Genomic DNA, 16,592 nt, shown 5'->3' with positions numbered 1-16,592 from the left:
CAAGTAATCATTCTCTCTCTTAGTGTCAGGTCACTTGCCAGCACCTGTTCCTCTCCTCACAGTTTACTGAGCAAGAGAACAACGCATTGTGACGTCCCAGAGCACTTAGTTGGACGGAAATATCTGTAGAGATACTTAACTGTAAGAGAATACGTATAACTTTAAACCTTAGTGCACAGTACATTAGTATGCAATTCTTGTGAAAACATCGACTAAGTTTATAAAATTTGAAGTTTTATATATGTAGCAGCTAATGCCTGTAAATATAATGCAGGTGTTGTGTGCTCAAACGGCTTCAAGGGAAATAATATGTATGTATCGTACGTGAAGTGTAAAACCAATGTTATATTCTCTTACAGGATTTGCATACTCGTATGAGTAAAGTGAGAGATAGAGCGAAAGAAAGATAAAGAAGATGGAGGAAAAGAGGAGAATGCAATTTCTAGAAAGACATCCCATCGTCTGTAGTGATCTATGCAGCGCCTCTCCGTGCCAAGATATTCTCTATTTCTTCTTCTTTATTCTTCTTCTGACAAAAAAAAAAAAAAAAAAAAACCTACAGCAACCGGTTCAGGAGACTCTCAACATGCGTCTCAGATGCCTCCTCCGTTCTCATTCTATTTCTGCATTTCTGCTCTCTCTCTCTCTCTCTCTCTCTCTCTCTCTTTCTTTCTCAGGAGATACCGTCAAAATGGATTTTGTGTTTTCCCGCCCGACTTACATCCGGTTAACGTGATTGGCGTTTTAGCAATTCGAATGAGTATACAGGCAGGCAGCGAGCGCAAGGGAAAAGAAAAGTGTAAGTTGGGAAGAAAGTAAGAATGAACAAGAAGGTTATGTGTGGGTAAAAGGAAATCCTTAAGGATCGGAAGTAGAAAGGAGCAGTAACGGAAGACCCCTCTTCAAAAGATCTTGACAAAAGTCAGTGTGGCTAACTTTATGAGAAATAAAGAAACTACAAAGATAACAATAATAGTAAAAAAAAACTACGATGAACAGCGACTTTTTCATTGCCGTTTAAATCCAAATTATTTAAAGTTTTTATTTCAATCTTGCGAAGTGGGCAATCAACGCTAGTGAAGAATATAACAAATTTATTCTACAATATTCTTAACGTTTAACAATGTCCAAAGATGTGACATGTATAAGATGTGGATAGATCTCATCCAGATTTTTAAAAATGGTATGGGTAAATACAAATCCTCATGCGTAGTATTTGAAAAAAACTAGTGGAAAACTAATTTGTTTAGTAAACCTAAAATTAATGTTGTACGATAACTACAAACCTATTAAGATGGAACATCAAGCTAAACAAAAGAAAGTGCTTGATACTTACTTCTCATGTGTAATTTTTTTTAGAGAGAGATAAAGAAAAACGAACTTTTATGGTCGTTTGCTGGAAATACTCATATTTTACATTTATTTTTTTTTCATATATGAGGTATGTTCAAAAAGTATCAAACCTTATTTTTCCCGCGTAAACTAATGAAGCGCATGAGACTTTCTTCAGTGTAGATGTAGAGGGAAGACTCAAAGGCAGTCGTGAATCTTTTGCCGCCCGCAGAAGGCGTCAGTCGGCCAACGAGCGAAGACGTGTTGTGAGCGGTCGTCGGATTTCAGTTTAAAAATATGTAATATATAATGACAGAAAAATTTGGGCAGCGATATTGCATCAAATTTTTACCAAAAACCTTGGCGATATCCAAGCGGAAACCATTCAATCGGATCGCTACGTTCAATTTTGAACGAGACTTTAGGCATTAGGAGAGTGTCTGCGAAATTTTATTCAGGCTTTCATCGCCAAATACATTTCTGTGTGTCATCAGGCTCCCTACTCACCCGATATTTCCCCGTGTGACTTTTGGATATTTTCCAAACTACAAATGCCACTAAAATGGAGCCGATTTGAGACAAGAGAAGACATCATGCGGAATGCGATAGCATAGTTGCTCACTATTCCAAGAACTGCGTTCCAGACGTGTTTCTAACAGTGGCGGGAGCGCTGGAAGAAGCGCCTGCATTACCAAGGAGACTACTGTGAACGGGATTAGTGTTTCGGATTTCCAAATCAATAAATGTACTTTTGCCAACTAATGGTTCGATAGTTTTTTGAACACACCTCGTATAGTTGTACTGTACTGTGTATATGTAAAGAAAAATGTGTACCAAATTTGCATTTATTGTTGCTTGGCTCTTCCTAATGGGATACACAAAACCCCTACCAGTGACGCCTGTGTATATACTACTTAAAAATATAAAAATTTACGTTAAATGGACAAAGAAAAACGACTTTTACATTACATGCAAACCAAGAATGCTCGTGTTAGTGCAATATCATTGACAAACTATTGCTAAGTTATTATTAGGATGCATCTATTTAAAGGCTCGCAATCTCTTTGGAAAACATTCGTGCCTCCGAGATTACCGTATATGAATTCCTTTGTGACTTCTTGGTACGTTGGATGCAGCAGACAGTCCCTGATGAGTTGAGAACGAGAAAGGACAAATCAAGATTTGGCAAAAAGAGAAGAGTGTGTCATCAGGTTCCGACGTGTTCTGAATAAGCGACGCTCTTGTGGATATACAGAGCACAAGCAGGCTAAGTGAAATGAGACATCAAAGGCACCTTCATCATTTCTTTTCTGGCTGCAGTTGGGACTCTGTGTGGGGAGCTGGGGGGGGGGAGATTGATGTGGCTGCTGTCTTATATGTCTGTTTGTAGCCTTTTCACATCTGATACACATTTCGAGCAATCTTCTCGTGCTTTTATCATAACCATTACAGCATAAAGATCCAGGAAACCGAGACCGGATTTTCTTTATTGGAAGAAACATAAATGTAAACTAGTTCTCCCAGACTTACTAGTGAAAGTTGTTTGTTGACGTGATTCTTAAACACAATAATAATAATAATTTATTTCCGAGCAAGCAAGAAACATCAGACAAAATACATAACTTTGTAACATTTGTTATACTTCCAAACTCTGATGTGTATACGTATAGGAAGTCATATACAACGGCTTTGTCCGTCCCTCCGTCAGTCTGTCTGTCAACGGATATTAGGGCGAAAACGTAATGAGTTAGTGAGATTTTGTTTTTTTTTTTAAATATATGGATTCACAATCAAGAACAGGTTCCGTCTTTTCTCTCAACTTTCTATTGATACCAAAAGTAATAGCAATCAACCATTTCCGGTTTTAACATTGATCGGGATAGAGCAGAAACAATAATAGACAGAAAAAATCGTTTTTTTTTTTTAAAGTCGATTCATCTTTCAAAGATATGTTCTATTTGCGTCTTTATCTCTCTGCCAAACCCGAAAGTGTTAGAAATATATAACATTACCATTTGTGCAGGTATGTAGTGGGGCGTATACATAATGTACGACGTATACCACCCAATATTTTTTCATAGCCCAACATATACTGACTTTAACTTTACGAAAGAACAAACTTATAATGAGATGGGTACACGCTATATTTTTGGAAACGATTGAGCTCTAGAATTACATGATTGCACTTCTGGTATCAATACTGATCGTGATAGGGTAATAGGAGTCAACAGACCGTTTTCCTTACGTATGGATTCAATATTCTAAGAACTTGTTATATTTCTTCAATTACCTTTTTTTTAAAAAAAAAAACTCAAAGTTGTAGAAGTCAATGTAAATTCCCCTTCAAATTTAGATCACTCCTTCGAGTAAACAGGGTAATATGTTGCGAAAAGTTACTTTTCTATGTGGAATCATGTCTTAAGAATAGATTACATTTCAGGTCATGAAGTTCTAACACTTCTGGTTTAAAAATTAAGTTCCCACACTCCAGAAGCCTACTACAGTTTCACAATGTGGGAGGGAACTCACACAGTGGCGGATCTAGCCCGGGGCTGGGGAACATAGGCCCTCCCAGTTTTTCGAGTAACAAAAATAATTGAATCTATTATTTATATATTTTTAAAAGTTTATGGTAAACTGATGATATACCTTTATAGTCAGGGTTATATCTGCCCCCTAGTTTTTACCTTCTAAATCCGCCACTGAACTCACATGGAACTTAACTTTAAATGGGCCCAAATAAACGTGGACAAGAATATGATTTATTAGCTTTATAGTCCCTCATCATAAAGTTAACACATCATCTTTAATCGATGTAACGACCAATCTGTTTATTATTTTTCAACAAGCTTTTAAGTTTTAAACAAGCTCAATTTAGATTATAACAGTGTAATGAATTGTCTTAGCACTTTTCACTATATTTTTACTTTAGACATCATTAATGACAATCAACTTCTAGTAGTATCATTGAATGCTCGCATATGATGTAAAGAAAATTGAGTGCAATAAATATTATCCTTCTTATTAAGGAACAAATGTCATTCTTTCGAATTAGGTTTGAAGTTCTCGAAAACTTATACAATATTAAATATATTTATAAATATATAAATCTTACAAGAAAGTAAGCTTACTTGGTATAGTATTTCATACGATTAAACTGAATTACAATTTATACCTAAGAAGTGTTTTCTTTCACAAGTAAATATAACCTTCTTCTAATTGGGCTGCTGTTTGAATATAAAACCTTTTTTTTTCCTCCCTTGTACCTTTCATTTATATAATTCCTGATTTGAGCATGTTCCTTCATTTCCTTGCTTACTTTTACTTCAGTGTTTTATATGTGCTTTAATAATATTGAGTTTTGCTACTGAATGACATTAATTCAGTTTTCATTTATTTCTAATAAATTATTTTCATATAAACAGTTTACTCTGTATCTAAGAGAAAATTACTATGTTAACGTTTACTAAATAGCTTCAAATCAGTTACATATACTCCATACTAGTATTTTCGATGGATAGATTACTTTGTAGTTTATCCCAGCAGCGAGGCTATATGAAACGTGGACCTACAGCATAAACCAGAATCCTAAAAACACAAGCTCCTGTCAGGAATCGAACCCGAGCCTCTCGAGTAGTATTTTGAAAGATTTTTCATCGGACAAATCATTTATAAACCATGGGGAAGTATCCCAAAGAAAAAAATCATGACGTATTCTTTCCTCGATATTGAATTATCGGTTTTTACATATACAGTTGCATTAATAATAATATAAATGTATACAGAGGTTGTTCAGTTTACATTTGGCCAATTTCGACTTACCTAAAAATTTAGAAGAATCAATGCCAGGTCCGTAAGTGCTCGATGTGTTTCCCTTGGTTCCTAACAATGGCCCGACAGATTAAATTCCAATGTAATAGGCTTCTCTGAAGAACTGGGAGAGGAATCTTGTCCCATTCCCTATGCACAGCTTTCCAAAGTCCTTCCAAAGTTGTCACACGCAGTTTACCCAAAGCCCGCTTCAGCAATCCAAATCCACAATAGTCCATAGAACTTGCATCTGGAGATTTAGCAGGTACCTCATTGAAAGATATCACCTGTATACCACTTGCCTCCTCCATCTCCCTGTAGAAAGCGAGGGACGATCGTCAGGTATGTGATGAGGCCTTGTCCATGTGAATGTGCACCAGATTGGCATCATTTCCGTACATTGTTGGAATCTCATGCTCGTAGATCGGCCGCGTGATCTGCTCCTGGAAAAATTTGCGAATTTATTTTGCAGTTGTTCGCCACCCTAGGAATCTTCAGTTTACCTCGGTAACAGTAGCCAGTAACGACCATTAACCCTTTTGGGAAGGATTCTTTACAGACACGGACCCACCGTCTGAAGTTCTTGGAGCCTTTCTTTCGGTATGTGATGGCTCTCGGTTTGACGCAGTCGGGAAGGTAAATCCGTGCTTCATCGAGCGTTACGACGTACATCCATCTTTGTTTTGCCAGATGCCGTTCGTACAGCTTCCGGGCGTTACACTTTCGTTCCTTTTGGTGGGCATCCGTGGGAAGATGGCCGCGAGCTTTCATGACTTTTTCCAGCTTGAGTTGGTGTAACTTCCGGCTCACACAGGGCCGGATTTCCCAATAGGCCCGGGCCTATGGGCACAAGCTCCCAGGGGGCGCACGGCCGAGAGAAAAAAAATTTAAAAATATATCTAGAAATAAAAATAAATAGCCATAACTTAATATATTTTTTGAACTGATTAAAAAAATCAGGCTAATAAAGCACTCTGATTTTGAAGGTCATTGGAACAAATAATTGTTGGTAAAGTTAAACTATTTTTCAACATTATGCATCAACTTCGTTACCACATTGATCTCAAACACGGGAGAACTGGCTGTAGGGATGTCGTTGAGCACTGCGCATCGTATTGCCACTGCCACTAGGCTGGCTCGGCGCTACTGCTCGGAGTGATTAGGGGCGCATGCGCCGTGTGCGTGCCAATGTTCAAATCACTGCTCCTCGAGTACCATCACATCTCTAGTCAGTGTCGCCATGTCACCACCCACCGCCCGAGAATAGTTGTGTTGTGACGTATTTTGTTGTGCGTGTTACCGGCTCAAAGTATTATTGCGACAATTATTATTATTAGTGTAGTGAGTCAAGTGTTAGTGCATAATGAGTCAAAAACTAAAGCCAAGTGGTGCGGAATTTAGAAAAAACGGGAGGAAAAAGAAGAGAAAGAAGAAAAACTTATTAAGAAAAATCCAAAAATCACCTCATTTTTTACGCGTGCAGATGAAAATGCTACATCGGCATCGGTTTCTGCAGCAACATCGGCAAGTGAAGTTATCTGTGAAATTGATCCCGTCCTTGATGATCTTATCTCAGTTGAATCAGGAGAGGAAGGAGAAGTAGACACAGTAAGCACTGTAGTTGTAGTTAATTTTAGCAACGACCCTGCGTTATGGAACGTTAATGAAGATCTTAGAGACTATGTCTGCCTCAACGAAGTGTCTCAAAATAGTAATCTAGACTTTCAAAAATTCAAAAGGCAGTATCCAGACAAATCTCGTTGCCTGTCAAAGACATTATTTGAAAAAATATTAAAAAATGGCGAAACGAAAAATAGATCATGGCTCGTTTATTCTCCTTCCACCGCGTGCGTGTTTTGTGTTTCCTGTATGCTTTTTGGGAACTCAGATGGGAAGGGAACATTTTCAACGACTGAATTCAATGACTGGAAAAATGCAAATCGCCGCGTTGATGAGCATGAGAACAGTGCGTACCATAGAAATAGTTTTACAAAACTTAAACTTAGATGCAGTGTGAAGGGAAATGTAAATGTTCACCTTATTGAAGAGCTCGAACGCGAAATTCAGTATTGGCGGGAAGTTCTTAAACGAGTTGTAGCGGCCGTCAAGTACTTGAAAATTCAAGGGCTCGCATTATGTGGAACGAATGAACATTTAGGTAGATTTCATAGTGGAAATTTTCTTGGACTTTTGCAGTTTCTTGCGGAATTTGATCCTTTTATGGCAGAACATTTAACGAAATGTGGTGACAAAGGTTCGGGAAGTACCTCTTATCTGTCTAAAACAACTTACGAGGAATTTATTTCTTTATGGCTGAAAAGATAAAAAGAACTATTATGAAAGAGGTTCGTGGCGCTAAGTACTTTGGTATTGCGTTGGATTCAACACCAGACATTTCACATGTTGATCGGCTAACTTTCGTTGTAAGATATGTTGACAAAGATGGCGTGCCGATAAAAAGGTTTATTTGTTTTGTCCCAAATGTCGGACATAAAGCTGAGCAAATTGTTTCCATAGTCCTTGAATTGTTTAACAAATTTGGTTTGGACATTTCAAATTGCAGGGGTCAGGCGTACGACAACGCCACGAATATGTCTGGCCTTTATTCCGGCGTTCAGGTTCGTATTAAGGACTTAAACCCTCTGACGGAATATGTACCGTGTGCGCCGTATTCTCTTAATTTAGTAGGCTATTGTGCTGCAGAATCGTGTACGGAAGCAGTTTCATTTTTTGGTCTGCTGCAGGAGATTTACAATTTCTTCAGCGCCTCGACACATAGGTGGGCCATTCTAAAGGAACATTGCCCTTTACAGCTACAAAATCTATCGAAGACACGATGGTCTGCTCGTCATGACGCATGCGGAGTTGTAAATGAAAATCGAGAAGGCGTTATTTGCAGTTTACATAAAATTGCTAATGACAGTGACGAAAGACCCCCAACAAGGAACGAAGCAAATGCCTTAAAAGAAAAGCTAAGTTCTCTTGAAACCACATTCATGGCAATATTATGGGATAAAATATTTGAAAGATTTAACAAAGTAAGTAAAAAAAACTGCAGTATGAAACGACAGAACTTGGGAAGATAACTTACTATGATTCTCTTTGTGGGTTTTTTCAAGACGTCAGAAATAATTTTGACGAGCTAGAAAGTACAGCGAAAGGCAAATGTGAGAAAGAGTACAGGGTGGATACTCAACGTAAAAGAAAGAGATCCAACCATTCTGGGGAATATGGCGAAAACAGCAGTGACATTTCTTTTACAGAATCTGACAACTTTCGTGTGAATGCAGTTAATGTAACATTAGAGTCATTGCATTCAGAGCTTAAGCGACGTGGTGAAAAATATACTGAGCTCCATAAAAGGCTCGGATTTTTAGAGGTATTAAAAGTTCTGGCATCCTCAGAAATCACAAAACAAGCGGGAGAATTATTGAGTGTGTACTCCGAAGATCTTGAGCCTGCCGTAGTAGACGAGTGTTTACATTTAAAACCATTTTTGACGCAAAACACTGACAAAGCAAAACAAGTATCCCCCTGATTGAGATAATCAAGCTTTTGCGTCACTTTGATGCTTTAGATATCTACCTTAACATTGGCATTGCCCTGAGAATGGTTTTATGTGCTTCTGCTAGTAACTGCACGGGAGAAAGATCTTTCTCCACTCTCCGTCGTGTAAAGAATTACCTACGGTCTACAACTGGTCACGATAAACTTTCATCACTGGCACTGTTGAGCATCGAGGGGAGGCTGACTCAGGAGATTCAATATGATGACATCATAGATAAATTCGCCCGGCAAAAAGGAAGAAGGTAGTCCCTATAAGAAAAAAAAGAATGTGCTGGAGTGCTTATATGAATATGATTAAAATAATGGGAGCAATTTACTTCTTCTATTTGCGCTAGTATTAGGCTAAACTTAGAAAGACACTTCATGTAAGTCACTCGATGTTTAGTATTAATAGGGGCTATACATTTTCCTTAATTTCAATTTATGTCGTAAGTACGATTTTTATTTCTATTATTCATTTTCATAGCTTTTACATACTTGTTTGTATTATTTTTAATTTTAGATAGGCAATCTCGTAATCGAACGGAAAAATGTCATTTTCTATACTAGTACAATTTACTATTAGTACATACAAAATATCTAGTTTTACTTTAAAACACAGTTTTTGTGTCACGTTATCAAAATACTTCATGTAAGCTGTGTTTCTGAGATTAAAACTATTTTATAATGTATTACAGAGTTTTTTTTTATTTATTTGCCCAAATGGCTAAATTGAACAAAACGAAAGTTATTCACCAATCTTTTGTTAATACATTAACGGTATTTTTTAAGCCCAGAACCAAGTAAATTCCTCAAAAAACTTGCAATGATAAAATTGCATCGTGGAGTGGTGTTTAAGCAATTGACATATAGGCCTGATATAATTTTTTAATAAGGGTTTTTAGGAAAGTAACTTTAACCAGACTAGGGAGCGAAAAAAAATATTGGGCCTAGGGGCGCCAAAATGCTAAATCCAGCCCTGGGCTCACAGGCCCCAAAGACACGTCAAGGCGATTAGCCATACACCTTTGTGTTGGCGGATTTTCTTGCATAGCAATTTTGCGAAGTTTCCTCTGCATGGTGGAGGTAGCCTTGGTGCATTCCCGCTTCCTAGGCAACTTCGTTGGTGATCCAAATGGTGGAGCTTCGTTGCCCTTGTACTTTTTAATAACATTTTTTATTCCACTTAAACTGATGTTGCAACCATTCTTCTTGCACTGCTTTTTAATGACAGAAACACTAAAGGGCGTCATAAAGAGCCGCAACATAGCTTTCCCAAAACCGGCTTAGTTTGGGCGGCATTTTGGTCACAGAGCGGAAACTCACACACTTGGAAACAAATTTAACACAACACTCAAAACAATGGTCCTGTTTTGTGCGTTAATATCCTTCGCGCGGAAAAACAACTCTGTTCCCAGGAAGCTACTGCATAATACTGCAGGAAGCCACGAGCCAGTTCGGGTGAGTCCATCCTGCCCGGGAGGGGGAAGGAACGAAATCGGCCAAACGTAGGCTGAACAACTTCTGTATCAAATGACATATTAGTCTGGAGGAAATCCATCGAAACTAAAAATTTCAGTATGTCTAATCTTTCTCGGTGGTTTTTACCTAATTTGAGGGTGCTGAATCTGAATCTGCCGGGTGTACAAATGTATACCTTGAGCGTTTTGAGTAATTCAAGATGGCGGCTGTAAAATTGATAGGAATATTTTTGTATATTTTATCAAGATGGGTATCAAATTATATGTTTATTGGGTTGCAGATTCGAATAATAATGACAAAAATGTTATGAAATTGATACAAATCGAGATATTCAATATGACACCCAATATGGCGGCCGTAGAATTGACAAGAATATTTTTGAAGTATTGTATCGACATGGGTATCGAATTATATGTTTTTTGGGCTGCAGATTTCAATAGTTACTTTAAAAATCTTATGAAATTGATAGAAATCAATATATTCAATATGGAATATTCAGATTTGCGACCCTCGAGCTAGGTACATACTTAGAACAATATCTGATACACTGAAATTTTGGATTGGGTGTTGATGCTTTCTCCGTCACCGCAACTCACCTTGTTTGCGCTCCAGAACATTTTCCCCACATTTTGGGCTTCTCTATATTTATTTACAAAACCGTTCCTTTCTGTGTGCAAAAGAAAACAAACAACGCAAGCTTACGTTTGAAGATTTTTTAAATATTTTTTTTCCTGGACGTTTTCTTAATCAAGAATTATGTTGCTGGCCACATTAATGCGAAATATGTACATTTACAATACAAAATGCCGATGTTTCTATGTTACTCCGCAACAAAATAATAAATATCACAGATCAGTCACTTGTCAGTCTTCGTCAGAAGAAGTATCCATGTTTTCGTCTTCTAGATTTCTAGTATTTTGACGTGTGAAGATATTCTGGCATCGTTTAGAGACTTCACAATTACAGAAGTCAGTGCAGCTATTATAATTTGCCACACAGCCACAACGTCCTTTACACATGTTTTCAGAAGAACAGCCGCAACTCACCATCTTCAAGATGTCTTTCGGTGCCATCACAGTTCCCGGTGGTACAGTAACTGGTTCCAATGTTTTGTTCAGCTCATCACAATACCACCCAAAATGTGTCGGATCCATGTCTGGTGGGTCTGGTTTATCTGTTTGTTTCCAAATACAAGCCTGGAAATGAACTCTTTTTACATTTTCAGAGAATGCCTCCGTAGTTGGTGGCAAGCTCTTCAATTTCGGCATATGTACGGCAGTCTTCTTTGACAATTTCTTCAGCCAGACATCTCTTCTGACATCAGACATTGTAGGGCCAATTATCCTACTACCATAGCAAGAAGCTATAAACTCAGTTGCCTCCTGAATCGCATCTTCAAGTAGTGATGTCTTATTTCCAAGCTTTTGAAGCTCCTTCCCATTTTGTAGTACTTTCATTGCCTTCTGCTTTCCAATGCCATAAAGAGTAGGAACTGTATCGCTGCCAGAAAGAGAATGAAGTGCTAGTAAGTTTGAAACAATATCACGGTGTTTGGACACAGACAATCCAATGTCAATAACTCCTCTCTGACTTTGAGTTGCCTCCATAAAAATGTTACAAGTAAGTTTTTGTGTGTGGTAGTGATGCATCATGAGGAGAAGAACATCCGTGTCATCACTAATTACATTTATTGTACAATTTCTATCCAACTGTTTGGTTACCATCCCTACTTGTGGATAATTATGACATCAGCCTCTTCGTGAGTGTTTTTCATATCTGGACGTTCCTTGATACAATCAGCAGTTATTTCTGTTGTAACATATTCTGGTCCAGTGATGAATAGGCTTTTGGTGGACTCTGATGGCAACCCTTCTGTCATTAAGTACTTGCAGATCAGCTGTACTAGTTGTACCTTATTCTTCGTAACATTCAGCACAACTTGTTGGAAGGGCAAGGAAGTGTTGAAAGATAATTTATGATACCTGCTACATGTTTATCCTGTTCTGATGCTTCTTATTCCTCCTTTGGTGCTGTACTCCTTGTATTCATCAAATATCAGGTATACGTTGCATTTGTTCAATTTTTCAAGCACATATGACCGATACAATTTTACGAACTCAAGAACAGTTCCGTTAGATGGCCAGTTGATCACCCACAAAACAGCACAACCATCAAGTGTGATAGCATCTTCGTGCTTGTACGATCTCATAGACTTCTCTACCTGTAACATTTGTTTCAGTTTTGTCTTCCTTTTACAGAATCTAGGAGTCCCATATTCATTAAACAAAGATGTAGGGGCAGCGGCAAGCTCATATAAAATAACTCCTTTAGCATCAATATCTCTTGTAGATGTGACACACATTGCACGCGTGTACAAGAGTTCTGTGCCAATGACGCCAATACTAGCTGTTCTTTAGACATCACCGCAGGAAACATTACGAACTGTTGTTGAGATTGAATCGTGAAAACCAGTTGGTAGTTTTTCTTCGTAAAAACACAACACCTTCTCACCTATCTCAACAGCATTATCAACATTAACTTTCTGGGAACAAATTTTCCCTGTCACAATATTCAGAATAGTTTTTGGGTGATCATCGGTCTTCAGAGGATCTATACAATGAGACAGCTTTTCCTTTAACTTAATTCGGTCTGCAGCATCTCCTTTTACTCGAGATGGCATTTCTTCCTTATGCTTAGATATTTCCATATTTCGTCCAGTATCTCTCATGACATAAATGTCATTTACTAAAATGCTGGCATCTGTGAGCCCAAAATTAAGATATATATGATTTATTATTACTCATGTCAGTAAATATTTTCTTCAAAAATAGGTTTCAGAAATGACAACATAAACTTTTTCCAGTGGTCATATCGGGCTCCATAATGAATATCTCGATTTGTATCAATTTCATAACATTTTTGATATTATTATTATTGGAATCTGCAACTCACAAAACATATAATTTGATACCCATCTTGATAAAAATATACAAAAATATTCCTATCACTTTTACAGCCGCCATATTGGCTGCCATCTTGAATTACTCAAAATGCTCAAGGTGTACAATTGTACACCCGGCAGATTCAGATTCAGCACCCTCAAATGGGGTAAAAACCGCTGAAAAACATTTGACATACTGAAATTTTTGGTTTGGTCCAAAAGTAGGGTTTTTCCTCCAGACTATATGCCGATTCTTCAAATATTTGCCTTTGTGTTGAGTGTACTTCTGTCATACACACAACGGTAATCATGTATAAAAGTAACCACGAAAGTTACGTCGCTCTTTGTGGAGGTCTGTATTCAATTGGCCCTTACACCGTGAGTTGAATGCAAATGGAAATAAGGAAAAGATCAGTTGTTGGTGTGAATATATCCAACATACTAGCTGGTTGTGACAGTTCAGTTACACCGTGAACGTATGTAAGGACAGAGGGAACATGGGACCTCCACAAAACGTCATAAGGACGCCTGTGTTGTAAGAGTTCAAACTGGGGTCAAACGCCGCTGCAGTGACGCTGAAGATTTTCCAGGCCTTTTGTGAGAGTGTCGTGACTACGCTGACAGTGCACCTGTGATTAAACAAGTTTAAGGACGGTGACGAAACACTCGAAGAGGCACCAAGTGCCGAAAGACCAACACATGTACAAAATGAAAAATGTTAAGGCAGCAATTGAAGCGAACAGTTGCCAGACATGTGAGAACTGGGACTATAATTCCGTGTGAGTGAACAAACCATTCCGCAGTACCTCCGTCAACTTGGGAAGTACTACAAATTGGGTCGATGGGTCCCACATGATTTGATTCCGAGCCAGAAGGCAACGCGAATAGACATTTGTGTTTCTTTTCTGTTTCGATTGAGGAAGGAGCCATTTCTGAACAAGATGTTGACATGTGATGAGAATTGGGTTTTGTACGAAGCTTCACGGCCCCGTCATCATTGGTTAGCATCCCATGAACCGGTTACAAAGCAAACCAAACAAGCACTGCACCAAAAGAATGTCCTCCCGTGTTTGGTGGACTGCTTGCGGCATCGTGCATCGGTAACTGCTACCAGCTGGTTAGTGCATCAATGCAACTGCGTACTGTCAGCAGTTAAGCCGTGTTCAAGAAAAACTCAAAACTCTGGAGCCAGCACTTGTGACTCGCAAAGGGGACTTCCTGTTACTAGACAACGCTAAGTCCCATATGGCTAGGATGACCCGGGACACAATTCTACGTTTTGGATGGGAAACACTATTGTATCGTCCATACTCCCCGGACTTTGCACCGTCCGATTATCACCTGTTCCATTCCTTGGACAATTATCTCAGTGGCGCCAGTTCAAATCCCTAGTAGAGGTTCAAAATGTACTTCATACCTTCATCGTTTCACGGCCCTCTAAGTTCTACGGCGATGGAATCCATGGCCTTGCAGAACGTTGATAGAGGTTTGAAGTTTGGCGATGCTGGTAGGGACTATTTTTGATCTTCCAGGTACGTCGTAATAGTCCAGGGGCATATATAATCCCGTGAGATTTTGAATGAAGAAGTATTTTGACTACTCGCGATATATTTGTAATGAATCATATAATTATTTAGTACCAGGTGGTTTGCCTGATTCCATTGCAGACTGGCTGTATGACGTCATAATTTTAAGGTGGCCGCCAGAATAGATACTAATATTTTTTTCGTCTGTAACTTGTTTATGGTTAATTCTATGCAAATTTTGTAAATAACATTTTTTGTTCCGAATAAGAAAAGCTAGAGAAAAATGAAAAGGAAATTTTTGCGTTTTACGTCCAACGATTATGCCAGCTAGGCTTAAGGAGACGGTGATGATGAGAAATGAATGAAAGGATGGAATGAAGAAAGTGGGAGAAAACGGAAGAACCCCGAGGAAACTCACGCACACGGTGTTTGTCCACCACAATGTTCACTTAGCGGGAGCAGGGTTTGAAACCGGGACCTCATTCGCTAGAGGTAAACGCTTTACCACTGAGCCACCGCGTCCCCAAAAGCTAGAGAAAAGTTCATTTTATATATATACAGGGTGTTTCAAAACAACACCGACAACGTTTGGGAGGTGATTCCTCACACCAAGATAAGACAAAAAGTATAGACCAACCTGAGTGCACAAATGCTTTCTTTCGGAGTTATAGGCTATCGAAAAACATGAAAATATGAACTTTGAAAGTCCATAGCTTCAATACTATGGGACCTACCATAGTCGGATCAAGACATCACTTAGGAATTAATATGTGCCCTATCCAAACACACCAGTTTTAGAATCCTGCGGTACCCTGGCACTGGAACAACTACAATTGCGACATTGGGGTTTGCATATTCGGAAACTAGCGTGTCTTCCCGTTGTCTCCACAATGCTTGAAGTGTCCGTCGGTCATCAGAGGTACGCGCCTCCAAAAGTAAACCGTTCGTGCTTTTGGGCTGGTTCGGGTCATTTCTTGCGAGGATCTTGCTGGATCTCTGTGGTTTCATGGGTATGCGCGGCATAGAATTACGCAACAGAGTTAGGAGATAAGGATAAATCTAAAGAGCTCTACCGGATGTCTTTTCAGTGGCGCACGGTGACCGAGGAGTGACTACAACATTGTCGGGAACGTCGATCCGTTTTTCGACTCCTGTTCAAACACACCTCACTTTGCGACATCGAAACCAACGTATCCGTGACCTACAGAGCCAACTAGCTCTCTACGTACCCATAACAACACTTGTACTCACAGCTTAAGATAGTAGGGAGTCACTGAAGATGCCTTTGAATTGGTACTAGAATATTCCCCCTCCAAAACATAGGGTAAAGCAGAGAGAACAATGATCCAAACTGTTTTTACAAGGGAAGGTGGAGAGAGAATATGTCATGTCAAAACAATCGAAAGTGACCGTGTTGAATCCATAGATGTTGTGGTCGCTAAGGTGTATGATGACACTCCTGGTGCTGTTAAGTCCAAGCTTAATTAATAGATTTTTACATCATATATTTTGAAATCTTATAGAATTCTTGCATTTGCCGTGCGAAGACCGGCTGGTTTATATATGTACAAGTATATATCGCGTTGTAAGGAAGAAGTGGGAGTTGTAAATTTAACAAAAAAATGTTGTGACGGAGTTCTCTTCCGATCTGTCTGAAGTTCTGGGGCCCACAACTAGATACTCATACAAAATCATTCTAAAAATTTCGCGTAAATCGAGTCAAATAGGGGCGGATAAATAGCCCAGAAAACAGATTGATAACCATTGAAAACATACAAAAAATTGAAACAACCAGTATATTTCACTCGATTGGTTTCAACATTTGTAGGGACTCAAAAAGACTATTCACCTAATTTGCTGTAACACGGTTGAATAAAGGCTGAGGAAAAAAAAAACCAAAAGGGAGCGAAAAGTCCTTCAAATATTTTTCATTATCAGAAATTATCCTTTCAAAT

At 38.7% G+C, this 16,592-nt stretch overlaps 2 protein-coding genes across 4 annotated transcripts in view; both read left to right on the top strand.

Annotated features, from left to right (window-relative positions):
* LOC145681474 (uncharacterized) overlaps positions 1-16,592 on the top strand; it is a 561,318-nt gene that overhangs the window by 192,132 nt on the left and 352,594 nt on the right. The window lies entirely within an intron of this gene.
* On the top strand, positions 7,479-8,228 carry LOC145681880 (52 kDa repressor of the inhibitor of the protein kinase-like). Its single transcript, XM_081753484.1, has one exon. It carries the CDS (start codon positions 7,479-7,481, stop codon positions 8,226-8,228), a length of 750 nt encoding a protein of 249 aa, XP_081609610.1.

Source organism: Thermobia domestica, chromosome 3, assembly GCF_964235325.1.
Source record: "Thermobia domestica chromosome 3, izTheDome1.hap1.1, whole genome shotgun sequence".
NCBI classification, from domain to species: Eukaryota; Metazoa; Arthropoda; class Insecta; order Zygentoma; family Lepismatidae; genus Thermobia; species Thermobia domestica.
The sequence above is the reverse complement of the archived record's forward strand: the minus strand, read 5'-3'. Positions and strand labels throughout refer to the sequence as shown.